The sequence below is a fragment of the Chiloscyllium plagiosum genome, unplaced genomic scaffold (genome assembly GCF_037043375.1).
Source record: "Chiloscyllium plagiosum isolate Xiang-an unplaced genomic scaffold, Cpla_swu_hap1 HiC_scaffold_6, whole genome shotgun sequence".
NCBI lineage: Eukaryota > Metazoa > Chordata > Chondrichthyes > Orectolobiformes > Hemiscylliidae > Chiloscyllium > Chiloscyllium plagiosum.
In genome coordinates this window covers 104,177,973-104,203,434 of record NW_028270144.1, presented here as the reverse complement: position 1 = coordinate 104,203,434, position 25,462 = coordinate 104,177,973, and the positions used below count along the sequence as shown (strand labels likewise).

The 25,462-nt window shown below is 40.1% G+C and overlaps 1 protein-coding gene across 11 annotated transcripts in view; it reads left to right on the top strand.

Annotated features, from left to right (window-relative positions):
- LOC122550838 (F-box-like/WD repeat-containing protein TBL1X) overlaps positions 1 to 25,462 on the top strand; it is a 399,517-nt gene that overhangs the window by 369,620 nt on the left and 4,435 nt on the right. For all 11 annotated transcript variants that reach the window (XM_043692156.2, XM_087988307.1, XM_043692157.2 and 8 more), the window contains 5 exons: positions 12,370 to 12,491; positions 14,107 to 14,181; positions 16,759 to 16,886; positions 20,969 to 21,134; positions 21,541 to 21,642. In XM_043692156.2, the coding sequence (XP_043548091.1) occupies positions 12,370 to 12,491; positions 14,107 to 14,181; positions 16,759 to 16,886; positions 20,969 to 21,134; positions 21,541 to 21,642 (593 nt within the window). The remainder of the gene's footprint in view (positions 1 to 12,369; positions 12,492 to 14,106; positions 14,182 to 16,758; positions 16,887 to 20,968; positions 21,135 to 21,540; positions 21,643 to 25,462) is intronic.

Here is a 25,462-nt window from a genome sequence, read left to right as displayed (position 1 = left end):
GAGTGCAGTTCTTTAATAATATCATTCAGGGTATCTTGCTATTAAAAATATTGCACTTACCTCACACCACTCAAAACTTTCCAAAATGTATTGTAATTCAAAAGCTCATTTGTGAACTTATTTTAAAATCAATATCATTAAAAATATGTAGTTTATTTATGAACGAATGACTCCAGGCTTATCATATTGCTAGGTGATTACATTTATGAGATTTCCATAATGATTCTTTTCTTTTAATTGTTTAAGATGGTTTATTTAAACTATCTAGTAACAAAGTAAAGTTTTCTTTCAAGTTTCTTTTGTTAACTTACCATTAGTTCAGCATAATCTTTTTGTTCTGTTCATTTTGGAAAGCTAATGGTTTAAGTTGTCTTCAAAGAATAGCATAGGAAAAAAAGCAATGGCACAATTAGGCCTAGCATCCCACTTGTACTTTTGCTTTCAAATCAGTGGTTATTAAATCTTGAGAGTTATTATAAATTCATACATAAATTATTCTTTTGGAAAGACAAAAAATGCAGACTTAATATCACTCTCCTTTCATGTCTCAAATATCCTGAAGAGCAGCACATGACAGTGAGACAAGTCTGATCCCATCTGTACTGGATGTCAATTTTAATATTGTCTCTAGTTCAACTGCATATTGAACCTGTTTTCTTATCAAATGAGCCTTCAGCATTTGCAACTTGCAAAAGCAATTTCCAGAGAATACAAATCTTTCAGTGATGTCTCAAATGAGAAATTAGAAACAACTTAACCCCAATTTTTGTGTGTTTTGAAGTTTAAAAAGTGTTTTAAGCAACTAAATATTTGGAAGAATTTGCAGGAACTGTAATAACTTCTGAGCTGTTTAAACAAAATGCCTAGTATTTGAAGTTTTCAGAATGTTCCAAGGAATTAGGTAGTTCATTAAAAAAAAATCCAGTTGGCAAATTGAATCACATGGTCCCAGAGCAAGTTTAAATGTTTCTGTTGGGTAATAAAATTGTGCAAAATATGCTTTCTGTCTGCCAGTGATCTTGTTAAAGGTTCCAGTAAAAGTATTATACTTTAAGAGAGGATCGTCTATTTTGGTTGCTACAGTGTAATTCCCAAATATCCATTCCTATAGCATAATCAAGGTTGCCATTAGAGAACAGAAGGTGTTTCCCAATATAGAGGAACTCGATTATCTGAACGAGATGGGCAGGCACTATTTCGTTCAGATAATTGATTATTCAGTTAATTGATTCAATGCCTTTCCTCTGGGGCTCGGAGTTTTCTGTTAAGTTCGCTCCCCATTCAGGAGATACACACCAAACCGTGCCCGAAACATCGATTCTCCTGCTCCTTGGATGCTGCCTGACCTGCTGCGCTTTTCCAGCAACACATTTTTCAAACCGCACGTGAGCCCACGTCTGCCCCCCAGTCCCATCCAACACTGGCCTCCCTGCCTGCCCCCAACTCCATCCAACACCACCCCTCCCTCTGCCCCACTCCCAACCCCGTCCAGCTCCCCGCTCCCTCTCCCCCCGCTCCCTCTCCAGGGCTGCCAGACTGGACACCTACAAGACTGCTGCTGTCGCCTTGTGGGGGGTGAGTCTCCAAATAGTTTTTGACAAGTTCCACCTTTGCCCTGTACAGGACAATTTTGGAGAGATTATCTGGGGAAGTGGGGTGGGGCAACAGGGGAGGTTTAGGGTACACACCTGTGTAGAACTCCAGGGAAAGTGTGTGGGAAGAGAAAAAGAGAGAGCGGGCGGTAGGTCATTTGGAGATGGTGCCTGGGCTCCCATTGATGTCCAGGAATGTTCTCAGCAGCATTTCAATAAGCCGAGTTCACTTTTAATCACTGTAAACAAAAGACACAATCAGTGTTGGGAACATGTCTTTGAGGTAATGTTTCTATCGGGACCTCGAGTTGTCCTTCGGATAGTCTAATATTCGGATAATTGATATTCGGATAATCGAGGTTCCTCTATATACCATAATTGGCGTTTACCAATTGCCACTGCCCAAATGCCCCATTCTATCTGCCTTTTCGTTGTAATTCTTCCACAGTTCATGTAGATATTAAGAGACCCAGATTTTGTGGCTTCTGTAGTGTGAGCATTGAGAGACTTATTGCTATTGCGGGATGCGAATGCCAAAATGACTCCTGGTGAACTTACTTATGCTGAAATCTGGAAGCTGCAGGACTCCTAATTAGGCACCGGAGGAGTTCACACTGATGCTTCTACTGTTTCTATTCTTAAAGCTATATTCACAGTTCTCCTCAATGTTCTTTCCTTAAATAACATCATCAAAGCTAGATTTAACAGTGTAATATTGCTGTTTGGAAAATGGCAGAAGCAATTGCTTTTTGTTGCTACGTTTCAAAGTTGAATTAGCAGTTTGAAGCATTTCTTTGAGATGTAATAAAGCTATTATAGACAAGCATTTTTTAAAAATACAAGTTATTGTCCAATTCCTTGTAACAAAACTGCTAAATATTCTGGTGGATAAATGTGTTCGTATATGCATAGCTTTTTTTTCATATGTGTATAATTGGCAGCTGAATTTTATGTGTTAATTTTCAGAAGTTTGAAAAAGGTGAACCTTGTGTGATTGTATTTTAGGCATTGTCAATTAGCTTTCCTAGAAACATGCATTAGAGAATTCTCAACGAAGCATCAATAATGAAACTTACCCCTGTGCGATTCTACAGCAAAAGATTTGCAGTAGATTAGGGCAAGTTTTTAAGCCTGCAGTGCAAATTAGGAACTGATGATTCATTTACAAATTGCAGGGCCACCTTTTAATGTGTTTCTCTTAAGTTTGCACGTTCATTGAGTTTTTAAAAATTATTTTTTGCTCATCTGGGTTAGACACACTAGTTCTGGAAAATGAAAACATGTCAATACCTTTCAACTACAAACTTATCAAGTACTATAAAGTTAGATATAACAGAGTTCCCTTTACTTTCCATGAAAAAATGGTCCATTTGAACAACACCTTTTTTTTGCCAAAGTGTATTATTTTGTTTCTTGCACCAAGTCATTTCTGTGGCCCCTTTGAGTGCTTCTAATGAATAGGGTCAATTTACTGTCGTAAGCCTCTGACAGTTCGGAACTAGGTTAAGGCTGCCCAAATTCATTTCAGCTGATTTCATTTCACTTGTTAATAACAAGTAGCGAGAGCATGCTTTCATCTTTTAGCTTTGGGTGATATTGGAATCCTTTTGAAGAACTGAGAATAAATTGCTAGCCTGTCTTTTCAGCTGAAGTCCAGCGTGTTACGTCAATAGGAGTAGATATAATAGAATCTCCAGAAGGTAATACAAACTCCAAAAGGTAATAGAATCTCCAACAGAGCTTTGCTGTCTTTTTCAAACTGTAGATCTAATCAGGTTTTTGAGTAGAAAGGAGAATGATCTTTGAGTTCTGGTTTGTTTTGCACATTATGAAAAGTCTTGTAATTTATACATCCACATTATTAGATTATTATATTAATGCTGATTAAAACATACACCAAGTGATGAGGAGACCAGAAATGGGGACATAATACAGTTGAATGCATGAGTAAAGAGCTGGCCGAGAAGGGAGAACCTCATATCTGGATTATATCTAGATCTTCCAGAGCAGGAGAGACCTGTACAAGAAGGATGGGTTGCACCTAAACTGGAGGGGTACCAATATCCTTGCAAGGTGATTTGCTAGTACCAACTGGGATGGTTTTAACTAGGGTGGCAAGGGGATGGGAACCAGTGCAGTAGGTCAGCATGTGGAGTGATTGAAGAGAAGGTAGGGGTTACATCAAGTAAGTCTCATAGGAAGAAAAGGCAGGGTTAGGTAAATGAGCATGGTGGGACTGGTGGTCTGAGGTGTATTTATTTTAATGCATGGAGTATGACAGGTAAGACAGCTGAACTGAGAGCCAAGATTAGTACATGGATCTATGCTTTTGTAGCCATTACAGAAACTTAGTTGAGAGAGGGGTAGGACTGGCAGCTCAACATTCCAGGGTTTAGATATATCAAATGTGATAGCAAGGGATGGGGAAGTTGCATTACTGATTAAGGAAAATGTCACAGCTGTATTAAGAGACAACATCTCTGAGAACTCATCCAGTAAGGCCAATATGGATAGAACTCAGGAATAAAACAGGTGCAGTCACTATGATGGGGTTATATTCCTCCCAATAGCCAGTGGAAGTTATAGGAACAGATATGTAGGCAGATTATGGGTAAATGTAAAAGCAATAAGGTTGTTGTAGTGGGTAATTTTAACTTGCCCAATATTGACTAAGACACTCTTATTGCCAGGGGCTTAGATGTAGCAGAATTTGTTAGGTGTATCCAGGAGGGCTTCTTGAGACAATATGTAGAAAATCCAACCAGGAAAGGGTCATATTGTACTGGGAAATGAGCCTGGCTCGGTGATCAAAGTTTCTCGTGGGCCATTTTGGAAACAGTAATCATAATTCTGCAAATTGTAAGATAGTTATGGATAAAGCTAAGACTGGTCCTCGAGTGAAAGTACTAAATTGGGAGAAGGCTAATTACTATGATATTAAGCAGGGACTATAGAAATTAGATTAGGATGGGGGTCGGCTGGTTGATGGTAAATCCACAACCAACATGGAATTCTTTTAAACGTCAGTTCAAGCCAGTATGTTTCTGTGTGGAAGAAAGATAAGGATGGCAAAATTCGAGAACCCTGGAGGTTGAGAGGTATTGAAAATTTAGTCAAAAAGAAGCTGATGTAAGGTTTTGGAAACTGAAATCAAACAAGGCCCCTAAGGATTATAAAGGAAGCAGGAAAGAATTTAACAAGGCATTAGGAGTGTGACAAGGGACCATGAAATGTCCTTGGCAAATAGTATTAAGGAGAATCCCAAGCCATTTTATATGTATATTAGGAACAAAAGGATATTTCGGAAAAGGGTAGGTCCACTCAAGGACAAACTGGGAATTTTATGCATGGAAGTGGAAGGAAATACTTCTTGATGAGTATTTTGTTTTGGTATTCACCAAGGAAAAGAGCTTGAATGATGCTAAGAATAGGGAAGGGCATGTTCTAGGATATGCAGCAAAAGCTAGGACCAGCAGGCTTCCAGGAAGGTAAGTAAATCCTATAAAAAGCTTATATCGTAAATAGGCAGAGCGCATGCTGAGCAGGAGCGGACAGTGGACAGCTGAGTAAGTGAGGTTATATATTTAGCCGGTTGCTTTACCCAAAACACTACTTAGATAGTGTCTCCAACTCATCCTCCTCCTCTAACCAAAAAAAAAGTTCTGTGTGCCGATTTGGTAAGGTTATTGGGTTTTTTTTCAGTAGTCTCTTTGGGAATTCTGAACTGTGGGAATGGATGTTAGGGCAATTGAATGCTCCTCCTGTAGAATGTGGGAGGCAATGGTCACCACTAGTATCCCTGCTGACTTCGTCTGCAGCAAATGCACCCAACTCCAACTCCTCCAAAACTGCATTAGAGAACTGGAGCTGGAGCTAGATGAACTTCAGATCATTCAGGAGGCTGAGGGTGTAATTGAGATAAGTTACAGGGAGATTGTCACATTTCAGGTACAGGAAGAAGGTAGATGGGTTACAGTCAGGGGTTGGAAAGGGAACAGACAGACAGTGCACGTATCCCCTGTGGACATTTCCCTCAATTAACAAGTATACCATTTTGGATACTGTTGATGGAGGAGGGGACTTACCAGACATAAGCCATGGTGTACAGATCTCTGGCACAGAATCTGTCCCTGGTGCTTAGAAGGGAAGGGGGGAGAGCAGTAGAGCATTAGTCATTGGGGACTCCATAGTTAGGGGGGTAGATAGGAGATTCTGTGGGAACAAGGGAGACCTGCAGTTGGTGTATTGTCTCCAAGGTGCCAAGGTCCGTGATGTCTTGGATCATATTTTCGGGATCCTTAAGAAGGAGGGGGAGCAGCCCCAAGCCGTGGTCCACAAAGGCACCAATGACTCAAGTAGCAAAAGAGATGGGGTGTAAAGCAGAAATTCAAGGAGCTGGGGGGGAAGCTTATAGCTAGAAGAAACAGAGTTGTTATCTCTGGTTTTTTACCCGTGCCACGTGCTCGCGAGGCAAGGAATAGGGAGAGAGAACAGTTGAACACAAGACTACAGGGATGGTGCAGGAGGGAGGGGTTTCAGATACCTGGAAAATTGGGGCTCATTCTGGGGTAGGTGGAACCTCTACAAACAGGATGGCCTATATCTGAACCAGAAGGGTACCAATTTCCTGGGGGGAGGTTTGCTAATACTTTTTGAGAGAATTTAAACGAATTAAGGAGGGGGATGGGAACCTGAATTGTAGCTCAAGTGTACAGGAGGTTGAGAGTAGCGAGATCATATACCAGCAGGCAGGAAGGTAGTTTGAAGTGTGTCTACTTCAACACCAGGAGCACCTGGAATAAGGTGGGTGAATTCGCAGCATGGGTTGGTACCTAGGACTTCAATGTTGTGGCCATTTCGGAAATATGGATAGAGCAGGGTCAGGAATGATTGTTGAGGTTCCAGGGTTTAGATGTTTCAATAGGAACAGGGAAGGTGGTGTTAGTCAAGGACAGTATTAAGGTGGCAGAAAGGGCATTTGATGAGGCCTCATCTACTGAGGTAGTATGAGCTGAGATTACAAAGAGGAAAGGAGAGGTCACCCTGTTGGGAGTTTTCTATAGGCCTCCGAAACGTTCCAAAGATGTTAGGGGAGAGGATTGCAAAGTTGATTCTGAGTAAAGATTAAAGTAATAGGGTAGTTGTTATTGGTGTCTTCAACTTTCCTAATATTGACTGGAAACGCTATAGTTTGAGTACATTGGACAAAAACTGACCCATCTAATGTGTAGATAGGCCGTCAAGGGGCGATGCCACATTGGAGTAATGAACCGGGCCAGGTGTTAGATTTGGAGGTAGATAAGCACTTTGGTGATAGTGACTACAATTCGGTTATGTTTACTTTAGTGATGGAAAGGCATAGGTATATACCGCAGGGCAAGAGTTATAGCTGGGGTAAAGGCAATTAAGATGCAATTAGCCAAGATATAGGATGTATATGATGGGAAAGGAAACTTCAGGGGATGGACACAATTGAAATATGGAGCTTATTCAAGTAACAGCTACTGCGTGTCATTGATAAGTATGTACCTGTCAGGCAGGGAGGAAGGAAGGGGTCGAGTGAGGGAATCGTAGTTTACTAAAAAAGTTGAAGAGGAAGAAGGAGGCTTATCTAAAGATGAATCATGAAGGCTCAGTTAGGGCGCTTGAGTGTTATAAGTTAACCAGGAAGGACCTAAAGAGAGAGCTAAGAAGAGCCAGGAGGGGACATGAGAAGTCTTTGGTAGGTAGGATCAAGGAAAACCCTAAAGCTTTCTGTAGCTACGTCAGGAATAAAAGAATGACTAGAGTAAGATTAAGGCCTGTCAAGGACAGTAGTGAGAAGTTGTGCGTGGAGTCCAAAGAGATAGGAGAGGCACTAAATGAATATTTTTTGTCAGTATTCACACAGGAAAAAGACACTGTTGTTGAGGAAAGTACTGAGATACAGGCTATTAGACTAAACTGGAATGAGGTTCATAATGAGGAGGTGTTAGCACTTCTGGTAAGTGTGAAAATAGATAAGTCCCCTGGACTGGATTAGACTGGATTTATCCTAGAGTTCCCTGGGAAGCTAGGTAGGAGATTGCAGAGCCTTTCACTGTCGACAGAAATAGTGCCAGAAGATTGGAGGATATTGTCCCCTTATTCAAGAAGGGGTATAAAGACAACTCTGGTAATAATAGACTAGTGAGCCTTACTTCAGTTGTGGGTAAAATGTTGGAAAGGATTATAACAGAGAGGATTTATAATCATCCAGAAAATAATAATTTGATTAGGGATAGTCAGTGCAGTTTTGTGAAGGGTAGGTCGTGCCTCACAAACTTTATTGAGTTCTTTGAGAAAGTGATCAAACAGTGGATGATGGTAAAGTGGTTGATATGGTGTATATGGATATCAGTAAAGCATTTGATACGGTCCCCCACGGTAGGCTATTGCAGAAAATATGGAAGCATGGGATTGAGGGTGATTTAGCAGTTTGGATCAGAAATTGGCTCAGTGAAAGAAGACAGAGGGTGATGATTGATGGGAAATGTTCAACCTGGAAATTTAGTTATTACTGCAAGGATATGTTTTGGGGCCACGCTTTTGTCATTTTTATAAACAACCTGAATAAGGGCGTAGAAGGATGGCTTAGTAAATTTGCAGATGACACTAAAGTCGGTGAAGTTGTGGACAGTGTGGAAGAATGTTGCAGGTTACAGAGGGACATAGACAAGCTGCAGAGTTGGGCTGAGAGGTGGCAAATGGAGTTTAATGTGGAAAAGTGTGAGATAATGCACAATGGAAGAGCTAACAGGAATACAGTGCTGGGCTAATGGTAAGATTCTTGGTAGTGTGGAGGAGTAGAGAGACCTGTGTCCATGTGCATAGATCCCTGAAAGTTGCCACCCAGGTTGGTAGGGTTATTAAGAAGGCATATGGTGTGTTACCTTTTAATTGTAGAGGGATTGAGTTTTGGAGCCATGAGGTCATGTTGCAGCTGTACAAAACTCTGGTACATCTGCAATTGAAGTACTGCTTACAGTTCTGGTTGCCACATTATAGGAAGGACGTGGAAGCATTGGAATGGGTGCAGAGGAGGTTTACTAGGATGTTGCCTGGTATGGATAGAAGGTTTTATGAGGAAAGGCTAAGGGACTTGCGGCTGTTTTCGTTAGAAGTTAAGAGTTGACTTAATAGAGACATACAAAATGATCAGAGAATTAGATAGGGTGGACAGTAAGGCTCTTTTTCCTTGGATGCTGATGGCTAGCACAAGGGGACATAGCTTTAAACTGAGGGGTGATGGATATGGGACAGATGTCAGAGGTAGGTTCTTTACTCAGAAAGTAGTAAGGGCGTGGAATGCCCTGCCTGCAACAGTGGTAGACTCACCAACTTTACAGGCATTTAAACGGTCATTGGATAAGTATATCGATGATAACAGAATGGTGTAGGTTAGATGGGCTTCAGACTGGCTTCCCAGATAGGCATAACATCAACGAACAAAGGGCATGTACTGTGCTGTATTGCTATATGGTCTATTAAGAAGAAGGAGGTGTTGGATCTGATCTTGAAAAACATTAAAGTCAATAAGGCCTGACTGGATCTATCCCAGGACATTGAGGAAAGTAAGCGAAGATGGCTAGGGCATCGATAGAGATTTTTTTACCATCTTTAGCCACAGGTGAGGTCCCACAAAAGCATTGTGGGAGAATTGAGAGTGTTGTTTCTTTGTTTAAGAAGGGCAAAATGATAACCCGGGAAATTATAGGCCGGTGAGCCTTCAATCAGTGGTAGGAAGTTATCGAAGGATAGGATAAATCAACAAGGTCTTTTCCCTGGATGGATCAGTCCAGAACTAGAGGGCACAGGTTTAGGTTGAAAGGGGAAAGATGTAAAAGGGACCTAAGGGGCAACCTTTTCACACAGAGAGTGGTGCGTGTATGGAATGAGCTGCTAGAGGAAGTGGTGGAGGCTGGACCAATTACAACATTTAAAAGTCATTGAATGGGTATATGAATAGGAAGGGTTTAGAGGGGTATGGGCCAAGTGCTGGCAAATGGGACTGGATTAGGTTAGGATATCTGGTCAACATGGACAAATTAGATCAAAGGGTCTGTTTCCGTGCTGTACATCTTTGTGACTCTAAGATTCATAGGGACAGGATTTACTTGCATTTGGAAAATAATGGACACGTTGGGGATGTTATTGTGCTTGGGAGGTCTTATCTCAAAGTTGATTCATTTTTTTGAGGAAGTGACAAAGACGATTGAGGGTAGTGTAGTGGATGTTGGCTACGTGGACTTTACAAAAGCATTCGATAATACTCCAAGGCTGGTCCAAAAGATTAAATTACATGGGATCCTCAGTCAGTTGGTAAGTTAGTATAAAATTGACTTGGTCATAGAAAATTGGTTGGAGAGAAGTGTTTTTCTTACTGGAGTTCTGACCAGCAGTATTCCACACGAATTACTGCTGGGACCTATGTTGTTTGCAATATATATAAATGATACAGGTGAAAATTTAGGTGGTGTGCTTAGGGAGTTTGTAGCCTATATGAAAATTGGTGGAGTGGTGGATAATGAAGAAGGTTGTCAAAGGTTATAGAAAGTTTGCAAGTTGGGCAGGGAAATGACAGATGAAGTTTAATCCAGACAAGTGTGATGTGAACATTTTGGGAAGTCGAATGCAAGAGGGAAGTATACAATAAATGGCAGGATCTTTCGAACCATTGATATATGGAAGGATCTGAGGGTGCAAGTCCATTGCTCCCTGAAAGTGACAACACAAGTGAATAAAGTGGTAAGGTTGGGGCACTGAGTATAAAAGTTGCAGCTCTATAATACTTCAGGCCATATTTGGAGAATTCTGTGCAATTCTGGTTGCCACACTAGGAAAGATGTGTGGAGGCTTTGATGTGGGTGCAAAAGAGGTTTATCAGGAAGTTGCTTAGTTGGAGTGTATTAGCTATAAGAAGAGGTTGGACAAACTTGGATTACTTTCACCAGAGTGACGAAGGCTGAGGGGCAACCAGATAGAAGTATATAAAATTATGAGAGGCATGGCTAGGGTAGCTAGTTGGAGTGGAAATGTCTAATGCTAGGGGACATAGGTTTAAGTTGAATGGGGGAAAGTTTAAAGGATATGTGAGAGGCAGTTTTTTTTTAAACAGAGCCTGGAACATGGTGCCGGGAGAGTGATAGACAAGTAGGAGGTTGGAAGAGCATAGCAAGCCAGGCAGCATTGGAAGATGGAGAAGGCAACGCTTCAGGTGTAATCTTTCTTGAGGAAAGAAGCATATACGATAGCTTTGTTTAAGAGGAATTTAGACAGACACATAAACAGGCAGGGAACAGAGGGAAACGGACCATGTGCAGACAGATGGGATTAGTTTAGAATAGCATCATGGTTGATGCAGATATGGTGGACTAAACGGTTTGGTCCTGTGCTTTACTGTTCTATGTTCGAAGTTCTAATGCATTTTCAGTAGAGAAAATAGAAAACACTAATTTTTAAGCTGGATATTAGAAACAAAACAGAAATTGCTGAAGAAACTCAGCAGGTCAGCCAGCATCTGTGGAGAGGGTTCGCATTTTGGGTCCAATGATCCTTCTTCAGAACACAAGTTCACATTGTTCTGTACAAATGGGCCTAAAGGACTGCGGGAGATTTTCAGAAAGGTGTATATTGCAAAATGCCACTGTATAAACATCTGCTGCCATTTACTTGATCTCAGGTAATGTGGTTACATTCCAATCTTGAGGCAGGGCACTTTACTATTACAAGTTGTTCTGCTATAATGTGATAGTTGTGTTCCTCTGCAACCTCATGCTATAGAAAATCACGTTATGGAAAACTGCTGCAGAAAATTGTGCTGTGGAGGATTGCTAATAGGAAATCAATATACCGGTTGAGTAGACAGTTCGCATTATCCAAATAACGTCCACAATTAGTCAGTCAAGTTATCGCCAATTCGCAGCGACAAAACGTGCGTTATCGCAGAACAACCTGTATATTTAAATCACACTTCCAAATGCAGTAGGGAGCCTACTTTAAGTTTGGTATTGAGGGGCTAGGTTTCCCAGCACTCAAAACTCCTGGCAGCAAGATGGAACAACCAATAAATCAGGTAAGTGCATTTTACAGAATCACATGCATACCAGATGAAGGAAAGAATGATATCCCCAGCCTCTCAAGTAAACTGTCGCGTCATTGCTGTCTCTTGTGACTATAAGAAGCTGAGAACCCATTCCCAGAGTTCTTTCTCCACAATATTTTCTTCCCATTGCTGTTCTAATCCATCCCTTTACTCCAATCTATCTCAATTTTCAAGAATTGTCCAAGTGATCCTGGCTATGGCCTTCTAATGTCAGCTTTCAACTGGCTAATCCATCAATTTAGGCAGGACCCAGAATGAAGAATTGATTTCCAAGAACTCTGCATTTCTCAGATTTTGGTTTCTTTTGCAATCCTCTTTGCATATTGTTGGCCATGATTTAGTTTGTTTATCTAAGGAACTTCTTTCTGAAAGTCAGACAGCACACGCAACCCACCCAACACCCCCGTCACTCCTTTTTTCTGATTGAGCTTCCATTTTTGTCCGATTATTCTCCTGTTGGGGATGTTTACTTACGTTAAGGTCGTTATGCAAGTACAGGTTGCTGTTTCTATGGCAAGAGATCAATTCATAGGGCTCATGCTAAGTGCAGTTAGCGACTTGGAAATTGACCATATTGATTTTGTTCTGTGACATTTGGTGTGGTTTTTCTGTGTTTAGACTTCCTTGCTCATGTGTAGATTGCTGTTTTCACAGCTCCTGCCTTAGATGTGGATTGGCAGAATAACACTACGTTTGCATCCTGCAGCACAGACATGTGCATTCACGTGTGCAGGCTTGGCTGTGATCGTCCAGTCAAAACATTCCAAGGGCATACAGTAAGTTCCAGTTTGAGTGAACATGAAAGGCATTTTTATGCAATGCCAAAGTTATAAAGCTGTAAAAATATTCTATCTTGTGCTTTGTTGGCATTGGATTATTCTGTACAGAAAGCATCGGTCAGAAGGAATATTTCTGACATTATCTGTTGCTATGTGTTGGAACAGATTTGTGTTAACGTGGACGTGCACCCCCGGGATAGGACTTTAAATAAAAATGTCAAGTATGATTATAGTTAAAAATCCTTCCATGATCTGGAAGTAACTTTTATCATCAAATAACTTCCTGAATTTAAAAAAAGTTATATCTAATCAGTGCATTGTTTATCTATGTGTTTGATTTCATACATTTTTGGTGCGTTTGCATTGGGAGAGATGTTTATGTAAGATTAAAGGATTGTCTTATGACATAAATTTGAGGGACAGCAATGCCACATAATGTTTAATTGATTTAAGATGCCTTCTCATCCCTCATTTTCTAAACATTTATGATTTATGATAGCTTAATCATTTAGCTGTTAAAACTTATGGTGCTGTTGTTAACAGGACAATGAACACAGACTGTGCCCTTTCCATCCGTCAACTACTAATACTGTGATGAATGTAACTTGTTGCTTTTCAAAACGGAATACAATTTATGCTGTGCCTGCTCCAGACAGGTGCAGGGAACTCCTATAATGAAATTATAAATTCCTGGCCTGTGATGTCCCAATTTTTAATAAGTATACAATCATAGATTGGGGAACCTGCAATTTTCTGCCATGCACTCAACATATACCCAGAGTGAGCAGAACAGTCTTGACTGCCATTCTATTGTGGTTTTGGCATGAGAGAATGCATCTATTTGGTGACTAACTTTTGACTAAAATCTCAAAGCTAGCGCTTGTGCAATTTGACAACTATTATTTTACTACGGCATTGCAGCAAATTGCTAGTGGAAAGCTAGTAAATCTGAATATTAGGCAGTTCTGGGATCTTAAGCCTCTTGAGGGTGTCATTGTTGCTGCAAGCTTGTATTGGGAGATCATGGTTAACAATGAGGTTCACTTACATTTAGTTGACCATTCCTCCCAAATATTGCTTAGGTTTTTTTGTTCTCTGAACTATTAACAAATAATGACATTTTTTTGCTGTGGCTGGATTTGAACCTTGGATGTACAAATTGGAAGCTGTGATGTAAACCAAAAGCAAATGAGAAGGAAGATAGAACAAAATAAACAAAAGAAGTGAGGAGTGATAAACAGAACAAAAAAATACTAATATCATACTATTCCACTCTCATGAATTGAAGGAACTCCAGCCAATCAGTAATACATTTTCACTAGCACAATAAGTGCTCGGGAGGAAGTAAAAATATCGAGGGCAAATGGAAAGTTAAGCAAGGCAAATAATTACTCAATAAATCAAATATAGGATAAATGATTCCATCAGAGTGAGAAACAAGTTCAAGGAATATTCCCGAAAAGATTGTTAGGCTGCAGCCAAAGTTCATACGGTGTCCAGTGGATTTTGCAGATGACATGATCTCAGAGTGCCATCTTCAGGAGAATGCCGACATGACAGGTTGTTTACTGTTTATATCAGCAAAGCTTATTTGCACGTTTTTACTTTTCAGAATGAAGTAAATGCAATCAAATGGGACCCATCTGGCATGCTGCTCGCATCTTGTTCAGATGACATGACACTGAAGGTAGGGAAACCTAATTATGATCCATAGAACATAGAACAGTACAGCACAGAACAGGCCCTTCAGCCCACGATGTTGTGCCGACCACTGATCCTCATGTATGCACCCTTAAATTTCTGTGACCATATGCATGTCCAGGAATTTCTTAAATGTCCCCAATAACCTTGCCTCCACAACTGCTGCTGGCAACGCATTCCATGTTCTCTCAACTCTCTGTGTAAAGAACCCACCTCTGACATCCCCTCTATACTTTCCTCCAACCAGCTTAAATCTATGACCCCTCGTGTTAGTCATTTCTGCCCTGGGAAATAGTCTCTGGCTATCGACTCTATCTATGCCTCTCATTATCTTGTATACCTCAATTAGGTCCCCTCTTCTCCTCCTTTTCTCCAATGAAAAAAGTCCGAACTCAGTCAACCTCTCCTCATAAGATAAGCCCTCTAGTCCAGGCAGCATCCTGGTAAACCTCCTCTGAACCCTCTCCAAAGCATCCACATCTTTCTTATAATAGGGTGACCAGAACTGGACGCAATATTCCAAGTGCGGTCTAACCAAAGTTTTATAGAGCTGCAACAAGATCTCACGACTCTTAAACTCAATACCCCTGTTAATGAAAGCCAAAACACCATATGCTTTCTTAACAACCCTCTCCACTTGGGTGGCCATTTTAAGGGATCCATGTACCTGCACCCCAAGATCCCTCTGTTCCTCCACACTGCCAAGAATCCTATCCTTAATCCTGTACTCAACTTTCAAATTCGACCTTCCAAAATGCATCGCCTCGCATTTATCCAGGTTGAACTCCATCTGCCACCTCTCAGCCCATCTCTTTGTGGTAATCTCTTTGTGGTAGTATATCCTTCCATCAGCTATGATTTGCTAAACAGCTGAAGTCTTAAAGCTATTTCACTGAAGAACAACCACGTAATAAAACATTCCTAACAGACGAGCTTTCTTTGAGTCCGTGAACCCTTTTTGTTTTGAAAATTCACTCATCTCTTACATAAAGGAACTGATCGTTATACCTTCTCTGTATCAAACCATCTATAAATAAGGACAGTTTGACTGAGTTGAACTCTCCTGTCAGAAATTTCATTATGGACTGAAAAAGATTGATTAATGTCATAGTGATGTGGATTCTCAGACATGCTTTTACTTTGGCTATCATACTATTTATCACTTCAGTATCTATGAAAATTACACAATCCCAACCCTTCCCAGCAGCACCTCAATTTTTCAACATTATTTATTAGTGTTGAGTCTTTACATACTTTCTGCTTTTTGAGTAAACATTTAAACTTCAGTTTATATTTCATTTAAATAAATCTTTGCTGAAAAACTCTCAACACTTCTGTGAAACAGTAATGGCCAAAGCAACTCCAATACAGGCTAAATTGGCAATATCTGTATGTAAACTTTTAGCTTTCTGATTTTAATCTCATGTTAACTTATACTGTTTTAAGAGCACATTTTTGGTCGTATGTGGTGTTGGTAGCTTATTTTTATCTGGGGCGGCTACTTAAACTAGTTTGAATAGCATGTGGGTCATATTAATGCCAACAGCATGGGATTCAATCAATATCCTGACTAAGGCAGACTTTGTCTATTGACGCACCCTCTCCATGGTAAAAGTAAGCATTGCATTTGGCTGTGATTTTGCGAATAGTCACTGAAGACCTTTCTTCAGGCAGTGAACTCAAGATATATAGTAACTAACACCTGATTAAGTTCAACACAGATGTTACTTATATTCTTGTGCACTGAGAAGATAATACAGGATTGTTTATTCTAAGATGTCAAAGGACAACTCGCTCACTATTACCACAAATTCCAGCTATTGCTATGTTGCAGGCTTGGAATAGAGTTGTGGGATAAAGTGATAGCTGCTCAGCTATGTGGCAAGCCTGTCAGTGGATAACCACTCCACCTGTGTGGTGGAATACAATGGCCTTTTATTCAATAGCTATTACCAGATTATGCATGCTCAGTATGCTTGACAAGTGAGTGGTAATCCCTGATAGGATCACACATTCCAACTACTTTGCCTCAATGTAGTCCTATTTTATGAGAACAGTGAGTTATAGTGTGAAATAGCTGGCCTCAGAATGATTGACTTGACTTCTGCCCTGTACTAATCAGTTCCCTTTCTACAAAGACATATAGTAAACTGATTAATATCTTGCAGCCATGTATAATTTAATACTTTTATATCAGTTACTGGAGCTAGTTCTGAGGTAACAACAAAGCAATGCATACATACTATATATATATAATGAGTTTAAATCAAAACATTACAGACACAGGATGAATTGCATCATCTTGTTTATTATAACTAATTACAGAAATAATGGAATAATAAATAGTAACCATATCATTTAACATTTCTTCTCCAGTTCAATTTTGATAATGCATTAAGAACCTTAAAATGAAATGGAAAATAACTCATCTTCCATGTGTAATTGACCTTCGAATTTATCTTGAACTTATTTTCCATGTAAATGATGCATGACATTTTTAACAATTTTAAAACTAACAGTTGATAGTCACAGATCACTATATTATTTGCATTTCTTCCTGAAGATATGGAATATGAAGCAGGACACTTGTGTACATGATTTACAAGCCCATAATAAGGAAATCTACACTATAAAATGGAGTCCTACTGGTCCAGGTACCAACAACCCAAACTCTTACATCATGTTAGCCAGGTAAGATTAACATTTTTTTCCAATACACATACAGCATGCATTTATTAAAACAAATTAGCTGAAAGTTAGAAAAAGTTCAGTAAAATTAGTGCACTTATGATGCTGACGTCTAACTTATATGTAATGCATAGGGTCATGCAGTTTTTATTAACCACCCACTCTCCTATGCCTCCAGCAGTAACAGAATATTAAGTTATTGTAATTTCATATTGAATGAAAAGGGCTTCATCTTGCTTTGGCAACATCAGCCAACACAGCACTCAGCTGGAATTTCTCGCTGGACTTGAGGTAACACTTCAGGTGAAACATTTTGCAATCTAGATTGCACAAAATTTGAACCTAACTGTTTATAAAACAGAGCAGGACCCATACCTGCTCAGTCTCCACCAGAATGAAAGAAAATAGTCACCTCTCAATCCTGCCAGGTTTGTCCATGCTAAGTCAAGACATGTAATTGGTAGCTGAAAACAATCATTACTTCCTTTGTAGCTTTAAACTGGACATTAGAATTCAAAAGAAAAAGGCAGTTTAATCAAGATGGATTCTTCACTGTTGTATCATAGCCATAAATTATGGGATGAAACATTGAACCAGATTTTCACTAATGTGATGGGTCATAGAGTCATAGAGATGTACAGCATGGAAACAGACCCTTTGGTCCAACCTGTCCATACCGACCAGATATCCCAACCCAATCTAGTCCCACTTGCCAGCACCTGGCCTATATCCCTCCAAACCCTTCTTGTTCATATACCCATCCAAATGCCTCTTAAATGTTACAATTGTACCAGCCTTCACCACATCCTCTGGCAGCTCATTCCATACACGTACCACCCTCTGTGTGAAAACGTTGCCCCTTAGGTCTCTTTTATATCTTTCCCCTCTCACCCTAAATCTATGCCCTCTAGTTCTGGACTCCCTCACCCCAGGGAAAAGACTTTGTCTATTTACCTTATCCACGCCCCTCAACTTTGTAAACCTCTATAAGGTCACCCCTCAGCCTCCAACCCTCCAAGGAAAACAGCCCCAGCCAGTACAGCCTCTCCCTATAGCTCAAATCCTCCAACCCTGGCAACATCCTTGTAAATCTTTTCTGAACCCTTTCAAGTTTCACAACATCTTTCCAATAGGAAGGAGACCAGAATTGCACGCAATATTCCATCGGTGGCCTAACCAATGTCTGCAACATGACCTCCCAACTCCTGTACTCAATACTCTGACCAGTAAAGGAAAGCATACCAAACGCCTTCTTCACTATCCTATCTACCTGCAACTCCACTTTCAAGGAGCTATGAACCTGCACTCCAAGGTCTCTTTGTTCAGCAACACTCCCTGGGACCTTACCATTAAGTGTATAAATCCTGCTAAGATTTGCTTTCCCAAAATGCAGCACCTCGCATTTATCTGAATTAAACTCCATCTGCCACTTCTCAGCCCATTGGCTCATCTGGTCCAGATCCTGTTGTAATCTGAGGTAACCCTCTTCGCTGTCCACTACTCCTCCAATTTTGGTGTATCTGCAAACTTACTAACTGTACCTCTTATGCTCGCATCCAAATCATTTATGGAAATGACAAAAAGTAGAGGACCCAGCACCGATCCTTGTGGCACTCCACTGGTCACAGGCCTCCAGTCTGAAAAACAACCCTCCACCACCACCCACTGTCTTCTACCTTAGAGCCAGTTCTGTATCCAAATGGTTAGTTCTCCCTGCATTCCATGAGATCTAACCTTGCTAATCAGTCTCCCATTGGGAATCTTGTCGAACGCCTTACTGAAGAAGTCCATATAGATCACATCTACCGGTCTGCCCTGATCAATCCTCTTTGCTACTTCAAAAAACTCAGTCAAGTTTGTGAGACATGATTTCCCACGCACAAAGCCATGTTGACTATCCCTAATCAGTCCTTGCTTTTCCAAGTACATGTACATCCTGTCCCTCAGGATTCCCACCACCGAGGACAGGCTCACTGGTCTGTAGTTCCCTGGCTTGTCCTTACCACCCTTCTTAAATGGTGGCACCACGTTTGCTAACCTCATCTGTGATTATCGATGATCCGAATATCTCAGCAAGAGGCCCAACAATCACTTCTCTAGCTTCCCACAGAGTTCTAGGGTACACCTGATCAGGTCCTGGGGATTTATCCACCTTTAACCGATTCAAGACATCCAGCACTTCCTCCTCTGTAATCTGGACATTTTGCAAGATGTCACCGTCTATTTCCCTACAGTCTATATCTTCCATATCCTTTTCCACAATAAATATTGATGCAAAATACTCATTTAGTATCTCCCCCATTTTCTGCGGCTCCACATAAAGGCCGCCTTGCTGATTTTGAGGGACCCCATTCTCTCCCTCGTTACCCTTTTGACCTTATGTATTTGTACAAACCCTTTGGATTCTCCTTAATTCTATTTGCCAAAGCTATCTCGTGTCCCCTATTTGCCCTCCTGATTTCCCACTTAAGTTTACTCCTATTGCCTTTATACACTTCTAAGGATTCACTCGATTTATCCTGTCTATACCTTACAAATGCTTCCTTGTTTTCCTTAACCAAACCCTCAATTTCTTTAGTCATCCAATTTTCCCTATACCTACCAGCCTTTCCTTTCACCCTGACAGGAATATACTTTTTCCGGATTCTTGCAGACCCTCCTAGGTTCTTAAGTGTCTATTTATTTTGCTATTTTGCCCTTCAGGGTTATGAAGATGATAAATTATTGAGGAGTAATTTCCACTTTCATTTCCATTGAAACTCAAATAAAAATAAATTTGGCATGTTTTACAAATGTTGGGCCCTCTGCTTTTCCACTGAGTGTTGGGGTCCTGTTTTAAACTTCTTTTAAAAAGTGCTTAGAATAGCATAAATAGGGAGCTTCTGTCATTGGAAGACACCCTTGCCCAGTGGGGTACTTCCTTTCCATCCCCCACAGCTTCTTTCCCATTCTCACATTTTTAAAAATCATCCATCTTGTTCCCTTTCCTGAGTTGTGAAAGAAAAACCTGGACCAAAGCCCCGGACATACCTGGAGCCAGGATCTGTGGAGCCTCCTGCTGTCCTGGCAGCACCCATTATGGACCTCTGTTGCTGCTGAAATTCTTCAACCAGCCAGTCAGTTTGATTAGCAAGCACCTCCAAAGGTCGAATATATTCTCATTGAGGGTGTAGCCTCTCCTCAGCACTTTATGGACTGTAGGGCAAGCTTCTAATTGACCAGCAAGCTGGCCACCAACTTTACTTCCAGGGTTGTTTTTTTTTTAATGGAGAAGAAGAGGTTTGGCACACTCTTTGTCTGCATAATAATTGACAATGAGATATGCTTGGCATGGGGAAAGGTAATGTGTAAAACTCTAAGGGTATGCTGGCAGTTAGGAAGATTAGAAGTGAGTTAATACAGAGCAAAAACTATTAAGTTTGTCGTTTAAAATCTAAATATCTTTTCTCAGTGCTTTTTGCTCGTTTCTGAAGTAGGTCTTTACCCAATAAGAGCTGGATTGATAGTACCACAGTGTTGCAGTAACTGAGGCTAGATGTAAAGTGAGATATACCATGAAATAGCAGTGCTAACCCACCACTGAGCTGTTAAATATGCGTGAAATACTAGTCAGCTGTCACAGTTCTTTTTAAATTACCTAGCCATTGTCAAAACACTGTTTATTTGGTATTTCAACTAATTCCCTTTTTGTCAGTGGGCTGTAAGTCCTCTGATGCTTAGCTAGTGGCTATCCTGGATTTGAGAGTCAAAATAACAGGCATCAATGGGCTATTCACTCATCTCAGCTAAACTCAACCTTATTCTTGTTAGATATGCATGTGGCGCATGCACTTTTCACTCATCACTAAACAGTAATCAGGCCTAGAGCCTGAGCTATTTTCCTTTCTACAGTTCAGTTATATGCCTGCTGCAGATCTTTGACAATGAGCACTGTTGGACACATCGCGATTAAAGTGGAAATTTGTTTGACCGTGTACCTCAGTGCACATGTTCTTTTTTACATTGATGACCTGATGGCTTGAGGCCATGTGGTCATTAGATACTTTGCAGTCCAGTCAAGATTAATTTTATCTTTTATTTCTCAGTGCTTCATTTGATTCTACTGTTCGCCTTTGGGATGTGGAAAGAGGAGTTTGTCTTCACACCTTAACCATGCACCAAGAGCCTGTATACAGTGTTGCTTTCAGCCCTGATGGCAAATATCTAGCCAGTGGGTCTTTTGACAAATGTGTCCACATATGGAACACTCAGGTAAGGGAGATAATACCACATGTGATATTTGCGAGCATCAGATTTTCAAAATCTTTAGCTGTTTTACAATAACAGTGTTATTGAAAGGAAATATTCCTTAGCTGTGTGTCCAATGGTAATAAAAGGCAGTCTTTAGTTTCTGAAATATCACTGGGCAGTACCACCTCACTTTTACATAAATTGTTTGTAATGGAAAAGGAAAATAAAAATTGCTAAACACATTTGATGAAGAAAACGAAAATGGAGTACTCTGGTGAAAAGTGACAATCACAATTGAGGTGAATTTGGCACATGTCAGATAGCCAGTGATATTTAATAATGTAGGCAATCAAAGTATGTCATTTTGAAAAACGTGTATGTAAAATGTTTTCTGTACATCCTAACAAATCGATGTGTTTGTTTTCAGACAGGAGCTCTAGTGCACAGCTACAGAGGGACTGGGGGAATTTTTGAAGTTTGCTGGAATGCATCAGGGGACAAAGTGGGAGCAAGTGCATCGGATGGTTCTGTAAGCATTCATACTGTTCAACTTCAATTCTGTTCCCACCCCTGTACGCGCAGATGACTGAGGTTTTGTGACAGTCAGTTAATCAGTCAGCTCACAAATACCAAACATATGCATTGTTTCAACAAGTGTGCGAGGTCCTTCCAAAAGCACATTGCCCCATAACAAATAACATTTTTTAAAGAAAGGTATTTAATTATACCTCGCAATCACAAAATAATCCTAGACATGGAAGGCAAGCTGACTTATTTTAAGTCATCCATCCAAGTTATCAGTTATTGAAATGGAAAATTTGCTCTTAATATTGAATAGCAAAGTTCAAACAAAAGTGGACAATGGATATAGAAACAGGACAGGCACATCAGACAAAAAGCACTGATCATTTCCAGGCTTACAGTTTGTTTCCATGTCAGCATTGTAGAGAAAATGCATGTCCAAAAACAAAAATTGTATTCATAACATCCCAGCCCCGTCTCAGAGTCTTTTGTCTTTAAACGAATCTCCGGTTTTCATTTTAACTCCTCGATAAAGGAATCCAACACCATATGTCTTGATCTCTTTTTGAGTGAAGAGGCCTACATTTTCTTTGTTATTAGTTTGATCATGGAACTACTTGTCTTAATTTGATTTCATCTTATTTTCCTGATTTTTTTTTTCCATGTTTACGTTCTTGAGACTATCTATAAAATTACTATTTTGATGCTTCCTTTTGAGATTAAACAGTCCAGGCCTCTTTCTTATTCATCTATAGAATGTGGGTGTTGTTGGCAAGGCCAGGATTCATTGCCCACCTCCAATTGCCCAGAGGGCAGTTAAGAGTCAACCACATTGCTCTCTTTCTGGAGTTGCATGTAGGCCAGACCAGGTAATACTGGCAGATTTCCTTCCCTGAAAAATGTGTGGCTGGAAAAGTACAGCAGGTCAGGCAGCATCCAAGGAGCAGGAGAATCGACATTTCGAGCAGAAGCCCTTCTTCAGGAATTCCTGCTGCGCTTTTCCAGCAACACATTTTTCAGCTCTGATCTCCAGCATCTGCAGTCCTCACTTTCTCCTATATTTTCTTCTCTACAAGACATTGGTGAACCGCATTGACTTTTCTTTACAATCAAACAGCAGTTACGTGATCAGCTTTTAATTCCAGATTTTATTGAATTCAAAATTCATCAGCTGTTATAGTGGGATTTAAAGCTGGTCCTCAAAACAATACACTGGGTTCTATCTTGATGGTTGGATATGAGTTACATCTGATTGAGCTGTAAATACTGATTCAGCACACTCAAAATGATTGTGTGTGGGGTCATGGAGGGGAGGGGTGGGGAGACTGGTATCTCATCTGCAGAATCAAGCTAGGTATTGGTGCATAAAGAAAATGGAGGAACCGAACAGATGAGGGTTGAACATAGAATGACTTACATCAGGTAGGGAAATGCCCCAAGTAAACAAAAATCATCTTTTGCTAAACATGACATTTCTATGGATGGTCTGGAGCAGTTACATTTTCACTATTTCATTTGGGGAAGTATGCACTCTGCTCATCAGTAGCTGATAATTGCATCAATCAGTGAGGCTCTTTCCTGTTTACGTTTTACATTGTAGATATTTTTAGTCAGTGTGTGAAAAACCTTTGGAGCAGGGTGGGAGTTGAACACTACCACTGCATCACAGGTGTCTCTGCTTTTACGTTATTGTGAGGATATAGTGTAGCAAACAGCCGTGCATTAGCAGTAACTATCCGAAATAATCCATGCATACTTGAGTGCTTTGCCTTTGATAGCTCAAAGCTAACCCAACTTACCATCATATGGTATCCTCTGAATGGATCAGCTAGCAATCTCATTTTAATTAATTGCTCATTTCTTTTCCTCTTCTTTCAATGGCTATCCATCTCTGTCCAATAATGTTTTCTCATAATACCAATAACCTGTTGAAAACAGTCTCCACTTTCTTTTTCACTGATGATTCTAGTCAACATTTGCCACCCTCCTTATTTAATGCACTTGTTCACAATCTCCAGTTATCTCTCTGTCTAATTGTTGAATCAATATTATTCTATCTTTAGAAGAGAAAATCAAGCAGATTAAGACAATGATCATACGCAGTATGAGGAAGGTTACTTTATTAATAATTCCATACATGAATGCAAGCAGCTTAAAAAAAACACAAGTGACTTAAAAGCATAATTTTGTTGTGATATTGCAACCATTACAGAGTAATCAGGATTGAAGGGGGAGTAGCAATATTAATAAAATATACAATTACCACTGAAGATTAAAGGAATTTCAACAAGGGTATTCAGGGTGCAGAAACACTGGGTATAGTTATGGCTGAGCAAATGATTCATGATTCTTATAGCCATTTCCATAATGCATTGGATGGATGTATAGATTCCAAGATCAGTGAAGAAAGCTCCTTGTAGCAGGCGGAGAGATGCTGGAGGGGCAGAAACATGGAGAGCCCAGAGGCTATCTCCCATGCTGTCTTCCTTATGCCCCTTCAGAATTAAGAAGGGTCACTGCGCCCAAAATGTTATCTCTGTTTTCTGTCCACAGATGGTGCCACACCTCCTGAGTTTCTCCAGAAATTTGTGTTTTTGTTTCAGACTTCCAGTTCTTCATTTTTTGTTATGAAATAAACTGTTGTGCCTCAAAAGGAATCTGTTATATAATGCTTTGGTCCCTGACCATCTGGATATGATGTCTACTTTAATCTTAAAAAGTCAAACGAGATAAATGGACTGAGAATCACTGTGAGCTCCTACTTTAGAGAAAACTGCCTCTTTACCGCTCATTTCAGCAGGGAAAGCAGGCTACCAATAACTGAATACATTACTAAACACTGAGCATTGTAAAAGCAATTAATGGCCATGTTTCTATATAGCGTAATATATTTTCAACATTGTAATTAACAGGTAGCTTTGAGAGCCTGGAAGCAGTATTTCAAGGTTCAACTGATACTGGTTAAAATAGCTTATCTTCTATTCTGTGACTTTGAGTACACCTGATCACCTGATTATATCGCAGTTATAGAAGTGCATCCTGAAAGAAGGACTGCCGGAAACAAAATCATCTTACTAGAGAGTCATAGAGATGTATAGCACGGAAACAGACCCTTCGTTTCAACTCATCCAAGCTGACCAAATGTCCCAACCTAGTCTAGTCCCACCTGCCAGCACCCGGCCCATATCCCTCCAAACCCTTCCTATTCGTATTCCCATCCAGATGCCTTCCCGAGGGTGGGTGAATCCAGAACTAAATAACAATAAATAAAATGCCATTTAAGAAGCTTAAGAAACAATGGCTATTCAATGTTTAAAAAATCAAGTCAAACTGTGTTAATTTGACTGAAATTTTAAAAATTGGCAACTTCTCATGGTTTCGTATTCGGCATGTATTATTCTATGTTAAATAGATACTGATAGAACATACCTAGTGTTTTTTGATTTTATTTAACAATTATTAATGCAGTTACAAAGAAGTAATATGAGCTGTACTCAGCTAAAGTTCGCTGAAGTTAGTCAGCACTGAAAAATATATAAAAATCAAATAAGAGAATGGCTTGTCATGACTGAAACCTCTGAAATGCATTTTGTTCAAGTCAGACATGGAATTGTATGTCTTAGTTTAGGTTTTTTTTAAGTTTGTGAAGATGAGGGATATCAGTAATCGTGAAATTAAACTCCTTTTTGTTTTGGGCAGCATAAGCCAAATCCAAGCTTGCAAAGGCAGATTGTAGGGGTACCTTAAGCCTAAGCTTGGGCAAGCATCCCAATTCCACTCTTTTTCAATCTTTCTATTTTCCACAGCAGCAAGTCTTACCAGCTTCT